Source organism: Aquarana catesbeiana, linkage group LG03 (assembly GCF_042186555.1).
Source record: "Aquarana catesbeiana isolate 2022-GZ linkage group LG03, ASM4218655v1, whole genome shotgun sequence".
Classification (NCBI taxonomy): Eukaryota; Metazoa; Chordata; class Amphibia; order Anura; family Ranidae; genus Aquarana; species Aquarana catesbeiana.
The window spans coordinates 91,277,249-91,294,071 of record NC_133326.1 but is presented as its reverse complement, the minus strand read 5'-3'; the positions used below and the strand labels follow the sequence as shown (position 1 = coordinate 91,294,071).

The 16,823-nt window shown below is 42.4% G+C and overlaps 1 protein-coding gene across 1 annotated transcript in view; it reads right to left on the bottom strand.

The window, feature by feature from the left end:
- Positions 1-16,823, bottom strand: part of LOC141131494 (uncharacterized) — a 126,228-nt gene that overhangs the window by 67,343 nt on the left and 42,062 nt on the right. Inside the window, exon 3 of the mRNA XM_073618830.1 lies at positions 12,933-13,193. Coding sequence (XP_073474931.1) covers positions 12,933-13,193 — 261 coding nt within the window. The remainder of the gene's footprint in view (positions 1-12,932; positions 13,194-16,823) is intronic.

The window sequence follows — 16,823 nt, the reverse complement described above, 5'->3', positions numbered from 1 at the left end:
TCGACTCGAACACGAAGCTCATCCCTAATGGTGATAGACCTTCCACCCCCCTTTTTTTTAATACTGATTGGTTATGCTTCTGCCTTTTCAGATGTTGTGGATTTGAGGCCCTATGCTTGCTTTCTTGTGCTGCTGTTTTCTCAGTAGATGTTATCCATTTATGAAGTTTGGCTTTCTGGGTTTTCTGCTGGGCTCAAACTGAGTATTTTGGCATTGACACCCTTTATAATATATTGATTATAAAATACAGGTGAGACCAATATCATTATATGTTCTAGTTTCTTTTCATCTAGATTGGCTTTCTATCAAGTTATTCTGATTATACCTCCCTTACATTTTCTATTTATATGTCTATAGATTCTCTCTTCTTTGCTCAGCATATTATGAGTTAATATCCAGAGACCCTAATTGCTACTGATTTATACACAGTTACGCCCTGATAGCATGATTGTGGTTCATCTATACTTTGGCAGGTTTTTGTGGTGTGTGGTAACTTTTTACTTATATTTCTTGTGCTATACTTTGGGAATTTTATTTTATTTTTCCCTTTTGTCCTATATGGTTACCTAAGTATTATTTTCTATCTGGCACATCCCCACATGTTGCTTGTTGTGCATTATGCATGCCTACGTTTGGCCGTCTTTTGATGTTGCCCTGCAATCCTGTATGCATCTGTCGAGACTCTTTTTAAATATTTAAATGAAGATTATACAATTGTTACAATTATCTGCTTCTTACTCTCCTTAGAATGCTTATCAAGCTCCTGAAGAAGCGCGTTTTCGTGAAACATGTAGAGCCTATGAGCTTACAGTAAATGTTATTATCATATGTCTTGCATGACAAGATTTCTGACATTTATAGTTCACATTGGAGAGGTTTAGCTGCTATTGCAAATAGTTTGCAGTATTTTAAATGTTTTTATTGTAATGTATTAACTAATAATAAAATATTATTGTTTATTTTTCTGTGATTGGTGCCTGGAAAGTCCATTTTTTCTACTTTCTTCTTATCTAATCCAGGACTGATTCATTTTGATAAAATGTCAGATGGTCCATAGAGTCTGTGGACAGACGCACTCTCCTATTTGTCACAAAACCTCTGGCAGCACTGAATGCTCATTCGGAAAGCACGCTGGATGCGGGGCAGCCCAGCAGCTCAATTGCATACTGGGCAAGTTCTGGCCTGTGGTCTATTCTCATGACCCAGTGGAAAGCTCTCCATGTCTGTTTTCACCCCTAGATAATCTCCCACTATATGATGCAGATGCTGCTGATGGCATGTGGAAGCTGACAGCCCTGGGTGCCGAGGACTAAAAAAAAACAAATTTTGAAATGCATCACTGAGTCGGCTCCCTTCTCCACCGCTTTTCTCTTGACCAACAGAAGCCTCAAAACTAAGTTTTCCATGAGACTGTAATCTACCAGAGTCGGGAAAGGCACTACATAAACTCATCTATAAGGTGTCCCTAAGATATTTCATCTTCTACTCCTTCTGTGGGGATGGGGTGATTCTGAGACTTTCCCTTTGAAATGATGGTCAAGGAGGGTTGCCAACCAATAGTGATCCTTCTCCTTGATGCCACATATTCTCGGGTCCTTTTGCAGACTTTGAAGAGCGAGCGAGCCCATGCACCGCAAGTTTGCGGAGGCATGAGAAGCAAGGCATGAGAAACTGCCTCCTCCCAGGCACATACTACTCCCAGGGGGTCTGGGGATGGAAAACCATCCGTTAAGGGTTGACGTATGTCTTCCTCTGCTTCAATGCCTCCAAAACTGTTAGAATTATCCTCCTCCTCCTCTTGTGTGTTGTATGGCGTCGCAAGAATGTTGTCTGCATAAGCGGGCCTTGAGAGATAAGGAAGTCCTCCTCTTCCTCCCGCTTCTGTGCATTGGAGTGCTCTCTCCACAATGCCATGTAGAGTCTGCTCGAGCAGGAACACAACAGGGATTGCGTTACTGATACATGCATTGCACGGCTCACCATCCTTGTCGCCTCCTCAAATGGTGACAGTACAGTGCATGCATCCTTTATCAGCAGCAATTGGCTTGAGGAAACAAAAGACAGGTCTGAGCCTGTCATTGTGCCATACTAACATGGGTACTTGTTGACGGCCCTCTGCTGCATGTGCAGCCACTGCAGCATTGACAACGTCAAGTTCCACCTGGTGGGCATGTCACAAATCAGGCCGTTTACAGGCAGGTGGAATTCTTGCTGAATTTCAGCCAACCGAGCACTGGCTGTGTATGATCGCCTGAAATGGCTACAGACTCTTCTGGCCTGCTTTAGCAGATCTTCCAACCCTGGGTACCTTTTAAGAAATGCTCCACCACCAAATTGAGGACATGTGCCAGGCATTGCACATATGTCAACTTTCCCTGTCTAAGGATGGACAGGAGGTTTGTGCCATTATCCCACACCACCATTTCTGTCTCCAGCTAGCAATAGCGTGAACCTCCTCTGGGCCTGCCCCTGCAGAGCTGTGGGTCCTGTCCCCTAGACACACCAGCTGAAGCACTACATGGCACCTTTTAGCCTGACTCCTTGAATAGCCCCTTGAATGCTTAGAGGGTACTGGTGGTAAATAGGACAGTTCAGCAGAGGAGGACATGGAGGAGGAGGGGGTGGAGCTGACAAATCTCGCATCATCATCACTAGCTGTATGGAGAGGAGGTGGCATGACAAGCTGCAGCACTGAGCCCTGTCCTGCATCCTTCTGAGTTGCAAGCAGAGTTACCCAGTGTGCTGTGAATGAAATATAGCATCCCTGACCATGCTTGCTGGACCACGTGTCAGCAGTAACGTGGACCTTGCGGCTGACTGCCTTGCCCAACGAGGCCACAACATTGGATTAAAAAGAAGGGTTTGGGACTTTATATGAGACGTATTTAACATCTCCATTCCTATGTCTATTTAAAGAGAGAGAAGGTTGGGACTTCAGATGAGGCATGTGGTGCACAGCTAACAAATGAATCAATGGTTCAAATAAATGGTATTTTTTTAAATCCGGTCATTAGGGATGGAGGCGTGTGAGTGACCAGTATGCAAATGTGCGACCACCCATCCTGTGTTTCTAATATAGGTCATGATGTACCCCACTGAGGGTCTAATTATCCCCCTCCTTTTTAGGTTTATGAGACAGTCAATGTTTTCCAATTCATATCAAGTATATTGCCTTATAATTTGCGAATCAACTGGAGCTATGTTACTTCAGGCTGGGGGATGTCCTGCCTGTTCCGGAATTTGCGATGCGTTCAGAGTGCCCTTCCTCTTCCCCTCATTAGTTTGGTTGGATGCGGGGGTTTTGGCGGGTGTGACCCCGGGCGCATCGCTCCATGCATGCAAGGCCTGATTGGATGTTGCCACGCTTGGCGTGTGTTTTTTACCATCTTGGCTGACATATGGATAGTCGTGTCTGAGTTGATGGGTGTTGCCATGCCGCTCCGGCGAGGATGCCTCTCCTCCCTTGTCATGCCAGCGTGATGCTGGGTGAAGCCTGCTTGTTAGGCAGGCGGCATAAATAATCTCCAATTAGTGTTATCAGTTTCTCTGACAGCACACGCTGTGCACCTCACACCATCTCCATGGATCATGGTCTTCTATAGTACCTTTCACAAGTTAATCACTTGTAAGTTTCAGCCTATGCACTTTCCTGACTCCTGAGCAAATGTTTTCACTTCTTTTCTTGGTTGTCACTGTGGTTGGTTCATATGCAATATAGTATTTCCTTTTGCACATATGTTGCTTTTTGCTTCGCTACTTAATTAATTTTTCCTCTTTATTGGTTACGGGCTCCCCTCATTTCCTACTCCATTACATACATTCATTGATACATATCATTTATTTTGATTTAGATCATTGGAGCCCACATCCACCTAATTTTTTGGACAATTTTAATTTTGGGGATTCTCATGTGCCCCTTGCTTTCTTACAGACTCCTGTTACTTCAGCTCCTGGAACAGACAATACTAGTAGCAGCCCTGGTTTTTCTTTCCAGTTTTTTCTATTTTACATACAGTTAACATGTGAGTATATGGGTATGGATAACCATGGTGTCCTTACCAGTATTTCCCTTTCTATGTTCAGGCACATCACTGGATCCAATTAATATATTCATGTTCTTTCTGTAGATTTTTGATACATCTTCCCCTGAAGAACTGGAATGATCCACAGAAACGCGTCGGTCCTTTGTAGAGATGCATCATGGTCTCATCCAATGGCACGTGATGCCTTTTCATCATCTATTTAGTCCTTATAGTCATTAACCTTTATAATACTCTCATGTTATGGAGGATGGTCTTTTACATTTGTAATGCAATAGCTATGTTTATAATCAAAAAAATACTGCGCTATCCCTCAAATCAAATAAACATTCAAAAAGTGTGTCTATGAAAAACAAAAAAATAAGTGCTGCTGCAACCATAAATGTGAGACAACCCCCACCTCAATAGCTATATATAGGATAGGCTGCGCTGTTTATATTTACCCATTATGGTTTGATACATATTATTGATATGTTCTTCAAAACTTTATGTACTTTTGTAATACGATATACTATGCATTATTTTAAGAGAATAAATACCATTTGTTAATTTGTTAGCTGTGCACCACATGCCTCATCTAAAAGATGCCACAACGTTCCATGTGATGGTACAGAGCTGGAATGGCCTTAAGTGCAAAAAAAAGCGACTGGGAACCTGTGATTGTGGTACATCACATTATGCAAATTCATGGAAGGGGTTAGAATCCATCAGACGGAAAGGCAGGAGTTGTAAAGCCAGCAGCTTTGAGAAGCTGGGCATGTGGGGCAGAGAAATGTGCCTGCTATAGTCTACAGCTGGTGGTGTGCTTATGACAGACGTGCTGCAAGGACCTGTGACACCCTTTGCTATACCATCATCCCTGTCAGTGGAGCAGTTGAGGCTGCTGAGAGGTCATGAGGTATAGCGGGGGGGTAGGCCATAAAAGGTGAGGAGGAGCAGAATTGCATCCCTTTTGTGTGGCTTTCAGATGCTCTTGCCAATGGGCTGAGAGATGGGAGGTTAAATGCCTTGTCAAACATGTGGTACCAATGGTTGGTGTTTTTGCCATGCTTGATCTGCATAAGCAAAGGTTGCAAATTGCAACAGTGCAATTGGCTGCACATTTGCTAAAAAAGGCCCAGACAGCTAAGCTGTGGGAAGTGGGGCGGGAGATAACAGCTCCGCAATCTGGTGGAATAGAGTGGCTTCTCTCTACTCTTCCATGATGGCTGCCTCTTTGAGGTTGTCCCTTACCCTCACTTTCTTCCTCTGCTCTATCCGATACCCAAGTGACGTCAGTGACCTCATCATCATCATCCCCTCCATCCTCAACATCACTGGAGCCAACTTGGCAATACGCTGCGGCTGGGGGAATATAATTGCCAATTTGTTGTTTACCAGTGTTCTCCCCTCTCTGTAGGCTCATGTTCATACCTTCCTCAACCTCAGAACCAAGGTCTGAATCAAGTAATGGCTGTGCATTATCAAGGAGCAAGTGGCTGATGCTGTGTTCAAATAACTCAGCTGACTCGTCCATGCCTGATGCTGGGGCTATGGCATGAGTACAGTGCCTTGAAAAAGTATTCATACCCCTTGAAATTTTCCACTTTTTGCCATGTTACAACCAAAAATGTAAATGTATTTTTGGGGAATTTTATGTGATAGACCATCCCAAAGTGGCACATAATTGTGAAGTGGAAGGAAAATGATAATCTAAAATCTAGTGTTATCAATTGCCCTCAGAAGTCATCTAATTAGTAAATAGAGTCCATCTGTGTGTAATTTAATCTCAGTATACATATAGCAGATCTGTGAAGCCCTCAGAGGTTTGTTAGAGAACCTTAGTGAATAAACAGCATCATGAAGGTCAAGGAACACACTAAACAGGTCAGGGACAAAGTTGTGGAGAAGTTAAAAGCAGGGTTGGGTTATAAAAAAAATCCCAAGCTTTAAACATCTCACGGAGCACTGTTCAATCCATCATCTGAAAATGGAAGGATTATGTCACAACTGAAAACCTACCAAGACATGTTCGTCCACCTAAACTGATAGGCCGGGCAAGGAGAGCATTAATCAAAGAAGCAACCAAGAGGCCCATGGTAACTCTGGAGGAGTTGCAGAGATTCACAGCTCAGGTGGGAGAATCTGTCCACAGGACATTAGTCGTGCACTCCACAAATCTGGCCTTTATGGAAGAGTGCCATGAAGAAAGCCATTGTTGAAAGAAAACAATAAGAAGTCCCATCTGCAGTTTGCAAGAAGCCATGTGGGGGTCACAGCAAACACGTGGAGAAGGTGCTCTAGTCAAATGAGACCAAAATGTAACTTTTTGGCTAAAAGCAAAATGCTATATGTGAAAACTAACACTGCACATCACCCTGAACACATCATCCCCACTGTGAAACATGGTGGTAGCAGCATCATGTTGTGGGGATGCTCTTCTTTAGCAGGGACAGGGAAGCCGGTCAGAGTTGAGGGGAAGATGGATGGAGCCAAATACAAGGCAATCTTAGAAGAAAACCTGTTAAAGTCTGCAAAAGACTTGAGACTGGGGCGGAGGTTTACCTTCCAGCAGGACAACGACCCTAAACATACAGCCAGAGCTACAATGGAATGGTTTATATCAAAGCATATTCATGTGTTCAAATTGTCCAGACCTAAATCCAATTCAGAATCGGTGGCAAGACTTGAAAATTGCTGTTCACAGATGCACTCCATCCAATCTGACAGAGCTTGAGCGATTTGGCAAAGAAGAATGGGCAAACATTTCACTCTCTAGATGTGCAAAGCTGGTAGAGACATCCCAAACAGACTTGCAGCTGTATTGCAGCAAATGGTGGTTCTACAAAGTATTGATTCAGGGGGGCTGAATCCAAATGCACGCCACACTTTTCACATATTTATCTGTAAAAACTTTTGAAAACCATTTATCATTTTCCTTCCACTTCACAATTATGTGGCACTTTGTGTTAGTCTATCACATAAAATCCCAATAAAATACATTTACGTTTTTGGCTATAACGTGACTAAATGTGGAAAAGTTCAAGGGGTATAAACACTTTTTCAAGGCACTGTAGCTGTGGACAAGGAGGCAGAATAAGCTACTCTGGCAGCTGTGGTGGACTGCGCACTAGTCTGATGGAGGAGGATGAGGATGAGGGTGGTTTACTAAGTCAGTCCACCACCTCCTCTGCATTCTGTGGCTGGATAGCATGGGCAACATCACTAAACAGAGGAAATCATGCCCTGCCTGAGGATGGATCACGTCCACTTTTGCCTGTGGACACAGACGCTGCTGGCGCCCTCACAGTGCCATGGGAACATCTGCCTCTCCTTGTTGACCTCCTAGACATGATGGGAGGGTTATTAACAAAAAGTAATGAAGATAGGGAAATGTGTACGTGGATGCCCTTTAATCAATGGAAAGTGGTGTTTGGTGCACTTTAACTTGAGTACTCACTACACAGACAAACTCCACTGACACACTACAATATACTGCAGTAAAACTGCACTGACACACTGAAATATACTGCGTTAAACGTGCACTAACGCACTGCAATATACTGTAATAAACATGTAATAATGCACTGCAATACGCTGTGGTAAACATGCTATAACAGACTGAAATGTACTGCATTAAATGTGCACTAAAGCGCTGCAATATACTGCTAAAAAAAATGCACCAATGCACTGAAATGTGCTGCGTTAAACGTGCACTAACACACTGCAATATATTAGGGTAAACATGCACTAACACATTGCAATATACCGCGGTAAACCTGCAATAATGCACTGAAATACACTGTGTTAAATGTGCACTAATGTGCTGCAATGTATATACTGTGGTAAGCGTGCAATAACGCACTGAAATATACTGCGTTAAATTTGCACTAACATACTGCAATATACTACGTTAAACGTGCAGTAGTGCACTGAAATATACCGCAGGAAACCTGCCCAGACAAAATAAAATGACACTAAAGTAAAAATGAACAGTCACACTACACTCACACTGCACTATCATTAGATTCACACTAAACTGATACTTTAAACTCACAATAGAATCACAATAGCCCACTATAGCACTCGCTAATAGTACTGCACAGAGCCCTGTTCTATCTCTCTCCACACCAATATCACACTACAAATGGCCGCTATGGTAAGAATATTTTTATAGTGTGGGGTGGGACTAAGAGCAATGAGCCATGATTGGCTAGAGTCATCATGACAGTGTCCAATCATGGCTCTGACAGTGCTATGTGCCCTGATTGGGTGAAGCTTTCATTGCTTCAGCCAATCAGGGCTTCCAATGCACTGTGCGGGGCATAGTGCATTGTGGTAATTTGGCAAATGCCCTGACAATTCGGATGTTCGCTGAACAGGCGAACAGCAATGTTCGGCCCGAACTCATACTTGGGCTGAACCGTTTGCTCAACACCAGAGCTTATACAAGGCTTTGATTTCACTTCTCTGTACCTTTGTCCATCTGCACTGTAAGTTAACACAAGATTTGCACCCCTGTAGATGGGTTGATGCACCATGCTGAATGCAGAGTTTTGGTCCTAAACATCTTCTCCTACAGTCCCGATGGGGACAAAGTACATATAGCATGTTGTCCTGTTTTCTTTGATGCTATGGATGCTATCGTGAAGTGGAGGACAGTGCACCCCCCCCCCCCAACAGTTGTCCAACAATACTAATATAAGATAAATAGCTAATTATATGTGATTGACAGTGCTGGTCTTTTACAGCAGGTACCCGCCTGAGCCCAGCGCTATCATTATTAATGCAGGGGGAAGGAGCATGATCAGCTCAATACAGTCTGGAAGACATACACAAGGCACCCTGTCACTAGTGAGTCATGCAGGGGTGAGGGGGGAAGTCATTCAAGAGAAGGGTCATGCCAGTTGAACACAGGAAGACATAAACTGCACAATGTCACTAGTAGTGGCGGCCCATCCATACGGGATGCAGGGGCGCCGGCCCCTTAAGCCATGCATCCAGCCCCTAATCTACATGCAGGGTGCCGGACGCATGGATTCCAATGTTTTTTTTTATGCATGTGATTAGAGCCAGAGGCTCTAATAGGCTTCAAAAAAGAGTAGTCTCGGGCACTGCGCCATGAGCCTACCCAGTTATGTGACAATAGAAAATTAAAATTCGCTATTGTCTTCCTGATTCTCCTCCCGGCCAATCAGGAAGCAGGTCCTGGTACGCATCACCCGATTGGCGGAGAGGAGAAGCGATCCTATTGGCCACCGAGGAGGTGATGCAAGAGAAGCCACTGTGAAGTCCAGGAGGAGGAGACGCAGGGTGAAACTGCCGCACAGAGGAGAGCTTACAGGCAATAATTGCACAGAAAAAAAAAAAAAAATTATTGATAACCATTTTGAGTTTATCTAAAGTGGAGATTATTATTTACAGATGGATCAATAGACCAGCAGGTAATTGTTTATATCTCATGTGACCTTTTCTTTAAAATTGAATTGCGAGTATGCATTTCTGATCATCTGCCCACAGCCAATCACAAAACATTTTTTGGTGTATGTGCCCAACCTTCTTTAACATTTTTTGTCAAACAGTGGAAGCCATGTTATGACTGGGGTCCAACCAACCTTTTCTCCATCAGGAATAGTGTATGAAGCCCAGGAAGAGGCTACCTTTGGTTCATGTAGACAGAGCTTTCTTGTCTTGTTGAAGATGTGTTCAGGTATGACTATGGTGAAGCAGTCACATATAAGTCCATATAGAATGTGAGTGAACCAAATCCAAAAAATGCAAAGAATCGCACCAAAAAACAAAAAAAGTTATTAAAAAAAAAAAAAAATTGCACCAAAATCTCAACAAACAAAAACATATAAGTGTATACATATAGTGTCCCAATCATAAAATCAAGGTGTATATAAACCCAAGATGCAAAAGAAAATCCAAAAAAATCTTGACAGGTGACTTGTGTGCTCCCCCTCAAGGGTCCCCACTCACCAGATCCTACTACCCCTACAGGGGTAATGCGCATGTAGCTCCTTAGGTTGGCAGGTAACCACTGGTGTCAGCCTTTGCAGTTCCTTGAGAAGCCTTGGGATATCCGGTTTGTGATAGATGTAGTTTTCATAATCCTCATAAAAAAGAGAAATTGGCTCCCATAATGCAGTATAACCAAAACTTCCGTTTTTTAACCGGTTCCCGCCACCAAAAGAAAGCTCTATTTGTGGGAAAAAAAGGACGTCAATTTTGTTTGGGAGCCTCGTCGCACGACCGCGCAATTGTCAGTTAAAGCGACGCAGTGCCGAATAGCAAAAAACGCTCTGGTCAGGAAGGGGGTAAAATCTTCCGGGGCTGAAGCAGTTAAAAGGTTATTTAAAAAATGTATAAAAACAAACAGACAAAAAAATGCATACAGACAAAAAAATGCAGTTCATGCAGCGTAATGCCTAGTCCCATAGGGGCTGCACTTCCTGGTATAAATTATTGGGCGGCACAGTGAAGTAGTGGTTAGCACTCTCGCCTAGCAGTAAGAAGGGTCACTGGTTCAAATCCCAACCACGACACTACCTGCCTGGAGTTTGCATGTTCTCCCTGTGTCTGCGTGGGTTTCCTCCAGGTACTCCGGTTTCCTCCCACACTCCAAAGACATGCTAGTAGGTTAATTGGATCCTGGCTAAATTGTCCCTAGTATGTATGAATGTGAGTTGGGGACCTTAGATTGTAAGTTCCTTGAGGGTAGGGACTGATGTGAATGTACAATATATATGTAAAGCGCTGCGTAAATTGACGGCGCTATATAAGTACCTGAAATAAATAAAATAAAATAAAGCACAGGCAACCGAGCTGTAGGTGGACAGCATGCACTCTGGTTGCGTTCCACCCACTAGCTTAGCTTCCTGGAAGTCACGTGCTGTGCGTAGTGACGCCGTACGTGTTTTGTCACAGACGTCTTCAGCAGCGATGTCTTACCACTGCACGTCACGTATTTTATAAGGGGGAGTGGCTTGTAACTCCGCCCACTTAAAACTGGCCCGCCCAGCTAATACTGGGAAACAGGAAACCCATGCATCGCATAACGATGTTAAATAGGTGACTATCCCGGGACGGACCAAATATGGTTTCAGGTGAAGGTAGATAATAATACACCCGCTCTCCCTTAATAGCACCATAAACTTCATAAACACAAATCAGTTAATATAGAGACCGGGGTAAATATAGCAATATAAGATAAATTTGTACCATTAGTATATAATCTAATTGCTCCAGAATCCCCCTAGTTGCTAAGGATAAAATCTTAAGGATAAACTTAGTAAGAGAGCAAAGCCAGATATTACCAAGTAAAACTGTCTGAATACTAATTACTCAAGCCCTTTGGCCCATAAGGTGTAAAAAGTGACACAAAATAGGGTTAAGGATAAAATGAAAATAAAGGTAAACATAGAATTCGAATAAAGGAAAAAAGTACCTATAGAGATATAAAAATAAAAAATAAAATAAAATAGATCGCCTAGTCCAAAAGTCAGCAAATACAAATAGTTTCTTATTGAACTTGGCTCAACAATTAACTGGCATACCTCCAATTATCTGGTAGCCCAGTCCCTAAATAAAATCAGTTAATACACAGACCGGGGTAAATATAGTAGTGAGAGATACATTTGTACCATTAGTATATGGTCTAATTGCTCCAGAGTCCCCCTAGTGGCTAAGGATAAAATCTTAAGGATAAACTTAGAGAACAAAGCCAGATATTACCCAGTAAAACTGTCTAGATACCCATCAACCATTGCTGATTACTCAAGCCCTTTGGCCCATAGGGTGTAAAAAGTGGCACAGAGTAGGGTTAAGGGTAAAATAAGGATGAAGGTAACCATATCATTAAAAATAAAGGTAAAAGTGGTAAAATGTTGATTTTATGATTGGGACACTATATGTATACACTTATATGTTTTTGTTTGGTGCGATTTTTTTTTTTTTTAATAACTTTTTTGGTGCGATTCTTTGCATTTTTTGGATTTGGTTCACTCACATTCTGTATTTTGGGCTTGGACACTATACGCACTGTTACAAGCAGAGGATCACTATACTATCATGATATTCATGTCTGGATGTTTTATACACTAATTTGTAAGCCATTACATTTTTGGTGATAACTTTTGGTACTCACCTACTGGGGTAGGTGAGGTGTGATAGATATTACACTATCACCTTTATGGAAACTGTTTTGTTATAATTTATTCCACAATAATACTGTTTCTTTTAATACTTAGCCACTATAGTGTGATTTGGTAGAGCACTATTTGACATATAGGTAGCGCCACTCACCCCTTCACATCTTCTTTCTTTTTATATTTTAGAGCCCTCTTACGGGGTTTTTTTTTGTGGAGGCTGCAACCTTCACACACGTCCTAAGCACAGACCTTCCTAATTAATTTATTTATATGAGTCCATATGTTTTTTTTATTTTTTCATGTTATTTTTATTGTTAGAGTCATGGAGAAGCATAAACACAACAGAGGAACTGATTTATTTCCAGTAAATCTTTCCTCTGAGAAATATGAAGGTTGTGATTGGCAACTTCATTCTAAAAATGCTTGCTGGCTATGTGTTGTGTTGACCTTCTGGCTTCAATCATTTTTGAAGTGTTTAACCTTGAACCAGTCTACATATTAGGAAAATCAGTAATACTAGTGCTGAATTAGTGACTCAAAGTACCAATACAAAAGGGTCAGCAAGAAAACCAGGCATCTAGCAGTTTGTGAAGAAGGTCCGCAATAATATCCTACATATTCTTTTCATGACAGGTATACTTCAACCACGTAATACAATGGATACAAAAATATAATAACTGATATCTGTTTCTTAAAAGTTCATCATTAAAGAAAACTAATCCTACATACAATACCGGCTAACCAATAATGTGGTACGTACCATTTGCTGGGGGGATTATAAATGTTTTGTGAAAATTACAAAAAAACTTAGAAGTCACAGAGGAATTATTTGTCTCTGTTGTACAGGTAAATATTCCACCACTGCTTGGAGCTGTATATTTCGTCCCTGATGTCACGGAGGTAAATACATCTAATCCATAGGCCTTACTTCCATATGTATACCAGGTAATCTCCTTTCCTTGCTGTTTATTTCTGCATTCAATTTCAGTGTTCCCTCTGTTAATTCTCACATCTGGCTGATCTGTAAAATAGAATAAATGTGACTTTGCAGTGAATGATTCTCATGTGATTAAAACGTATATGGAAATGAAGAGAGATTCTGGACTCCAACTGTAATATGTTCCTTTTGGCACACCTCAGGCAGAATGTAATAACACTATGTTGGGTACATTAAATCCTAAACTGTTACTATACATCAACACTTAAAGTGGTTCTAGAGCCTAAATATTTTTTACCTTAATGCATTCCCTGCATTAAGGTAAAAAATGTTTAGTTAGCAGTATCGCCACCTCACCTACCTTTTATACTTACTTCACTCTTCATTCAATTCAGTGCTGTGCTCATCTGTAGCAGCTCTCCCCACTCTGACAGGCTTTGCTGAGGGGACGGAAGCCATTGGGGTAGATTTACTAAAGCTAGAGCACTCAGACTCTGGTGCAGCTGTGCATGGTAGCCAATCAGCTTCTAACTTCAGCTTGTTCAATTAAGCTTTGGCAATAAAACCTGGAAGCTGATTGGTTTCTATGCAGAAGTGAGCCTGATTTTGCACTCTCCAGCTTTAGTAAAAAAAAAACCCTTTGGCTCCTGTTGCCTTCTGTCAAATCCTGTAACGAGATGGCAGAGGATAGGGCCATTCTGCGCTGTCTGCGTCTATGGATGCAGGCAGTGCGGCCCCAGGATCAAGCCCGCACTCACAGGAGAGGAGGAGCCAGGAGCACCAGTGGGAGACCCCCAAAGAGGAGGTTCAGGACCACTCTGTGAAATTCCATTGCACAGAAAAGGTAAGTATAACATGTTTATTAAAAAAAAAATAAGACTTTACAACCACTTTTTACACAACTTGCATAGAAATGACTGCTGCTGACACAAGACTGTGTGTGCTTAATGCCAGTGTAAACCGCCAGCTTTCAAGAAGGAAACCTACAAAGAGAAAGTATAAAAGCTGTCATTGCCGAACTCTAGTTGTTCAGCCATTTTACTGCTTCAAAAGCCTCAATATTTGTTTTAATTCCTGACCTAGAACAAGTAGAAAGATCAGGAATCCCAAATTTCCTCTTATTAACTGCATTTTGTTCCAGGTCAGCGATTCAAAGGGTTTGGTTTACTAAAGGCAAATAGGCTGTTCATTTTTCAAGGGAACCTTTCCTAGAATGTAGTGAAAATTGACTATGCAAAGAATGCCCAATCACATGCATAGAAAATAAAACAGTATTTTTCTTGCACACGTATGGATGATGGAAGACACCAAAGCTTGACCTCATTAACTAAGCTAAGGGTAAACTTAATTGCAGTGTACAATTTCCCTTGCAAAGTGAAGAGCCTATTTGGATTTAGTAAGTCAACCCCTGTGTGTACAACTGGGATTCCATGGCTCTAGTTAATCATGCCTGCTCTGCAGTCTGCAGTATCAATTAAAAACAAATAACCAGTATTAATTTAAAGCTGAACATCAGACAGACCTGCAAAGCAATATTTACTCAAGTTATGTGTTCCTCAAAAAAAGGAATTCAATGTACAGCAAAACCTTGGATTGAGAGTAAATTGGTCTGTGAGTGTTTTACAAGAAAAGCTATTTTTTTTTAATACATTTCAACTTGATAAATGAGCGTTGTCTTGCAATATGAGTAGCAACTAAGTAGAAGCTTGCAGTCACACCAAATATGATTTAAATTAGTGCGATTTAAAGCCAGACTTTAACCACTACTTCAGCACTACTTCTGTGAGATTTGTAATGATTTGCTATGACTTCAGTGTTACTTCAGTGCGAGGGGCTGTCCATGTAACAGGGAGGAATAGTGATGTTATGAACAAACGTTTAACTAGCAAAGGTTTAGTATACAGTATCTCACAAAAGTAAATACACCCCTCACATTTTGGTAAATATTTTATTATATCTTTTTTAATGTGACAACACTGAAGAAATGACACTTTGCTACAATGTAAAGTAGTGAGTGTACAGCTTGTATAAAAGTGTAAATTCGCTGTCCCCTCAAAATAACTCAACACACAGCCATTAATGTCTAAACCGCTGGCAACAAAAGTGATGACACCCCTAAGTGAAAATGTCCAAATTGGGCCCAATTAGCCATTTTCCCTCCCCGGTGTCATGTGACTCATTAGTGTTACAAGGTCTCAGGTGTGAATGGGAAGCAGGTGTGGTAAATATGGTGTTATCTCTCTCACTCTCTCATGCTGGTCACTGGAAGTTCAACATGGCACCTCATGGCAAAGAACTCTGAGGATCTGAAAAAAAAATGTTGCTCTACACAAAAATGGCCTAGGCTATAAGAAGTTTGCCAAGACCCTGAAACTGAGCTGCAGCACGGTGGCCAACACCATACAGCAGTTTAACGGGACAGGTTCCACTCAAAACAGGCCTCGCCATGGTCAACCAAAGGAGTTGAGTGCACGTGCTCAGCATCATATCAAGAGGTTGTCTTTGGGAAATAGACATTTAGTAAGGTTCCAGACCTCTAGAGGCCTAATGGTGACCTCCAGAGTCAGGGAGAGTTGACATCTCTCTTGCTAGAGTGGGTTACAAGGCATGGTGGATGTAATACAAGCTGAAGCGATGGGCGCCAGACACTTTTTGAATGCAAAGAGATTTATTGTCTTTTAAACAAGAACTGTGGGAGAGAGGGTTAGGGCTAGGACACCCTTAAGTAGATGCAATGATAATTGGCAGACTCCAAGACTTCTATAGGTAGACAGATATACAGTGGAAGGCCCCCAGCTGGACACCACATCTGTATAGATAGGACCGCTGTCTCCTATGGCAACAAATCTTGTAAGAGTCACTAATGGTAGTGGTATTTAACTATTGGTAACACAAATAGTTCTCTTCGCACTCTACAGTCTCTCATTGTAGGTCTTCACTCACTGAGCTTCCAGTCTCTCATTAGACTCTCAGAGCTGATTGCCACCGGATCCCCTGAGCTCTTTCACTTCCATAACTCGGTATCTTCCTCAAGTGTCACCCCCACTTCCCTACTGGGTCCCTGGCTTGGCACTCACTGATGCTCCTCAAGTGTCACCTCTGCTGTCCCGCTGAGTCCCTGGCTTGGCACTTGCTGAAGTTTTCACACTTCTTCACAATCCCCAGCTGGTGAGAAGACTGCTCTGGTACTGGCTCCAGCTCACAGTGGTCTCCGGTAACAAGGTGGATGGTCCCGTAGTGGCGACAGCTTTCCCCTGTACCTCCGACCACAACTGGTTCCCGGTCTGGCTGAACCGTTACTCTCGGTTGGACTCCAATCCTGCAGTCTCAACCCAGCGCTGCTTCTCCTGCTTCCGGATAGGCCTCAGACAGCCTAACAGCCAGATGTCACTGGGATAGGCCTCAGGCTTCCGGCCTAGCAGCCCGGGGCAGCATAACACACGTCCACGCAGACAGCCGTCCAGGTGGCACAGAACCCCAATCACCTGACTCCACCCAAATAAATAGGAGCTCCCAGCAGACCAAGGGTGTAAAGAAACCCCCGCCAATTGGCTGAGACACCTCATCTATACATAACCAGACCTTGCTAAGCCCTTGTCTATCTAACTAGCATAACGCCACCTAGCAACAGATGAGAGAAGGTGCAGCAAGTCCAGAACTAGAGAGGAATCAGTGAATTTATTAACAATTAACCAGGGAAACTCCTGCCTGGCA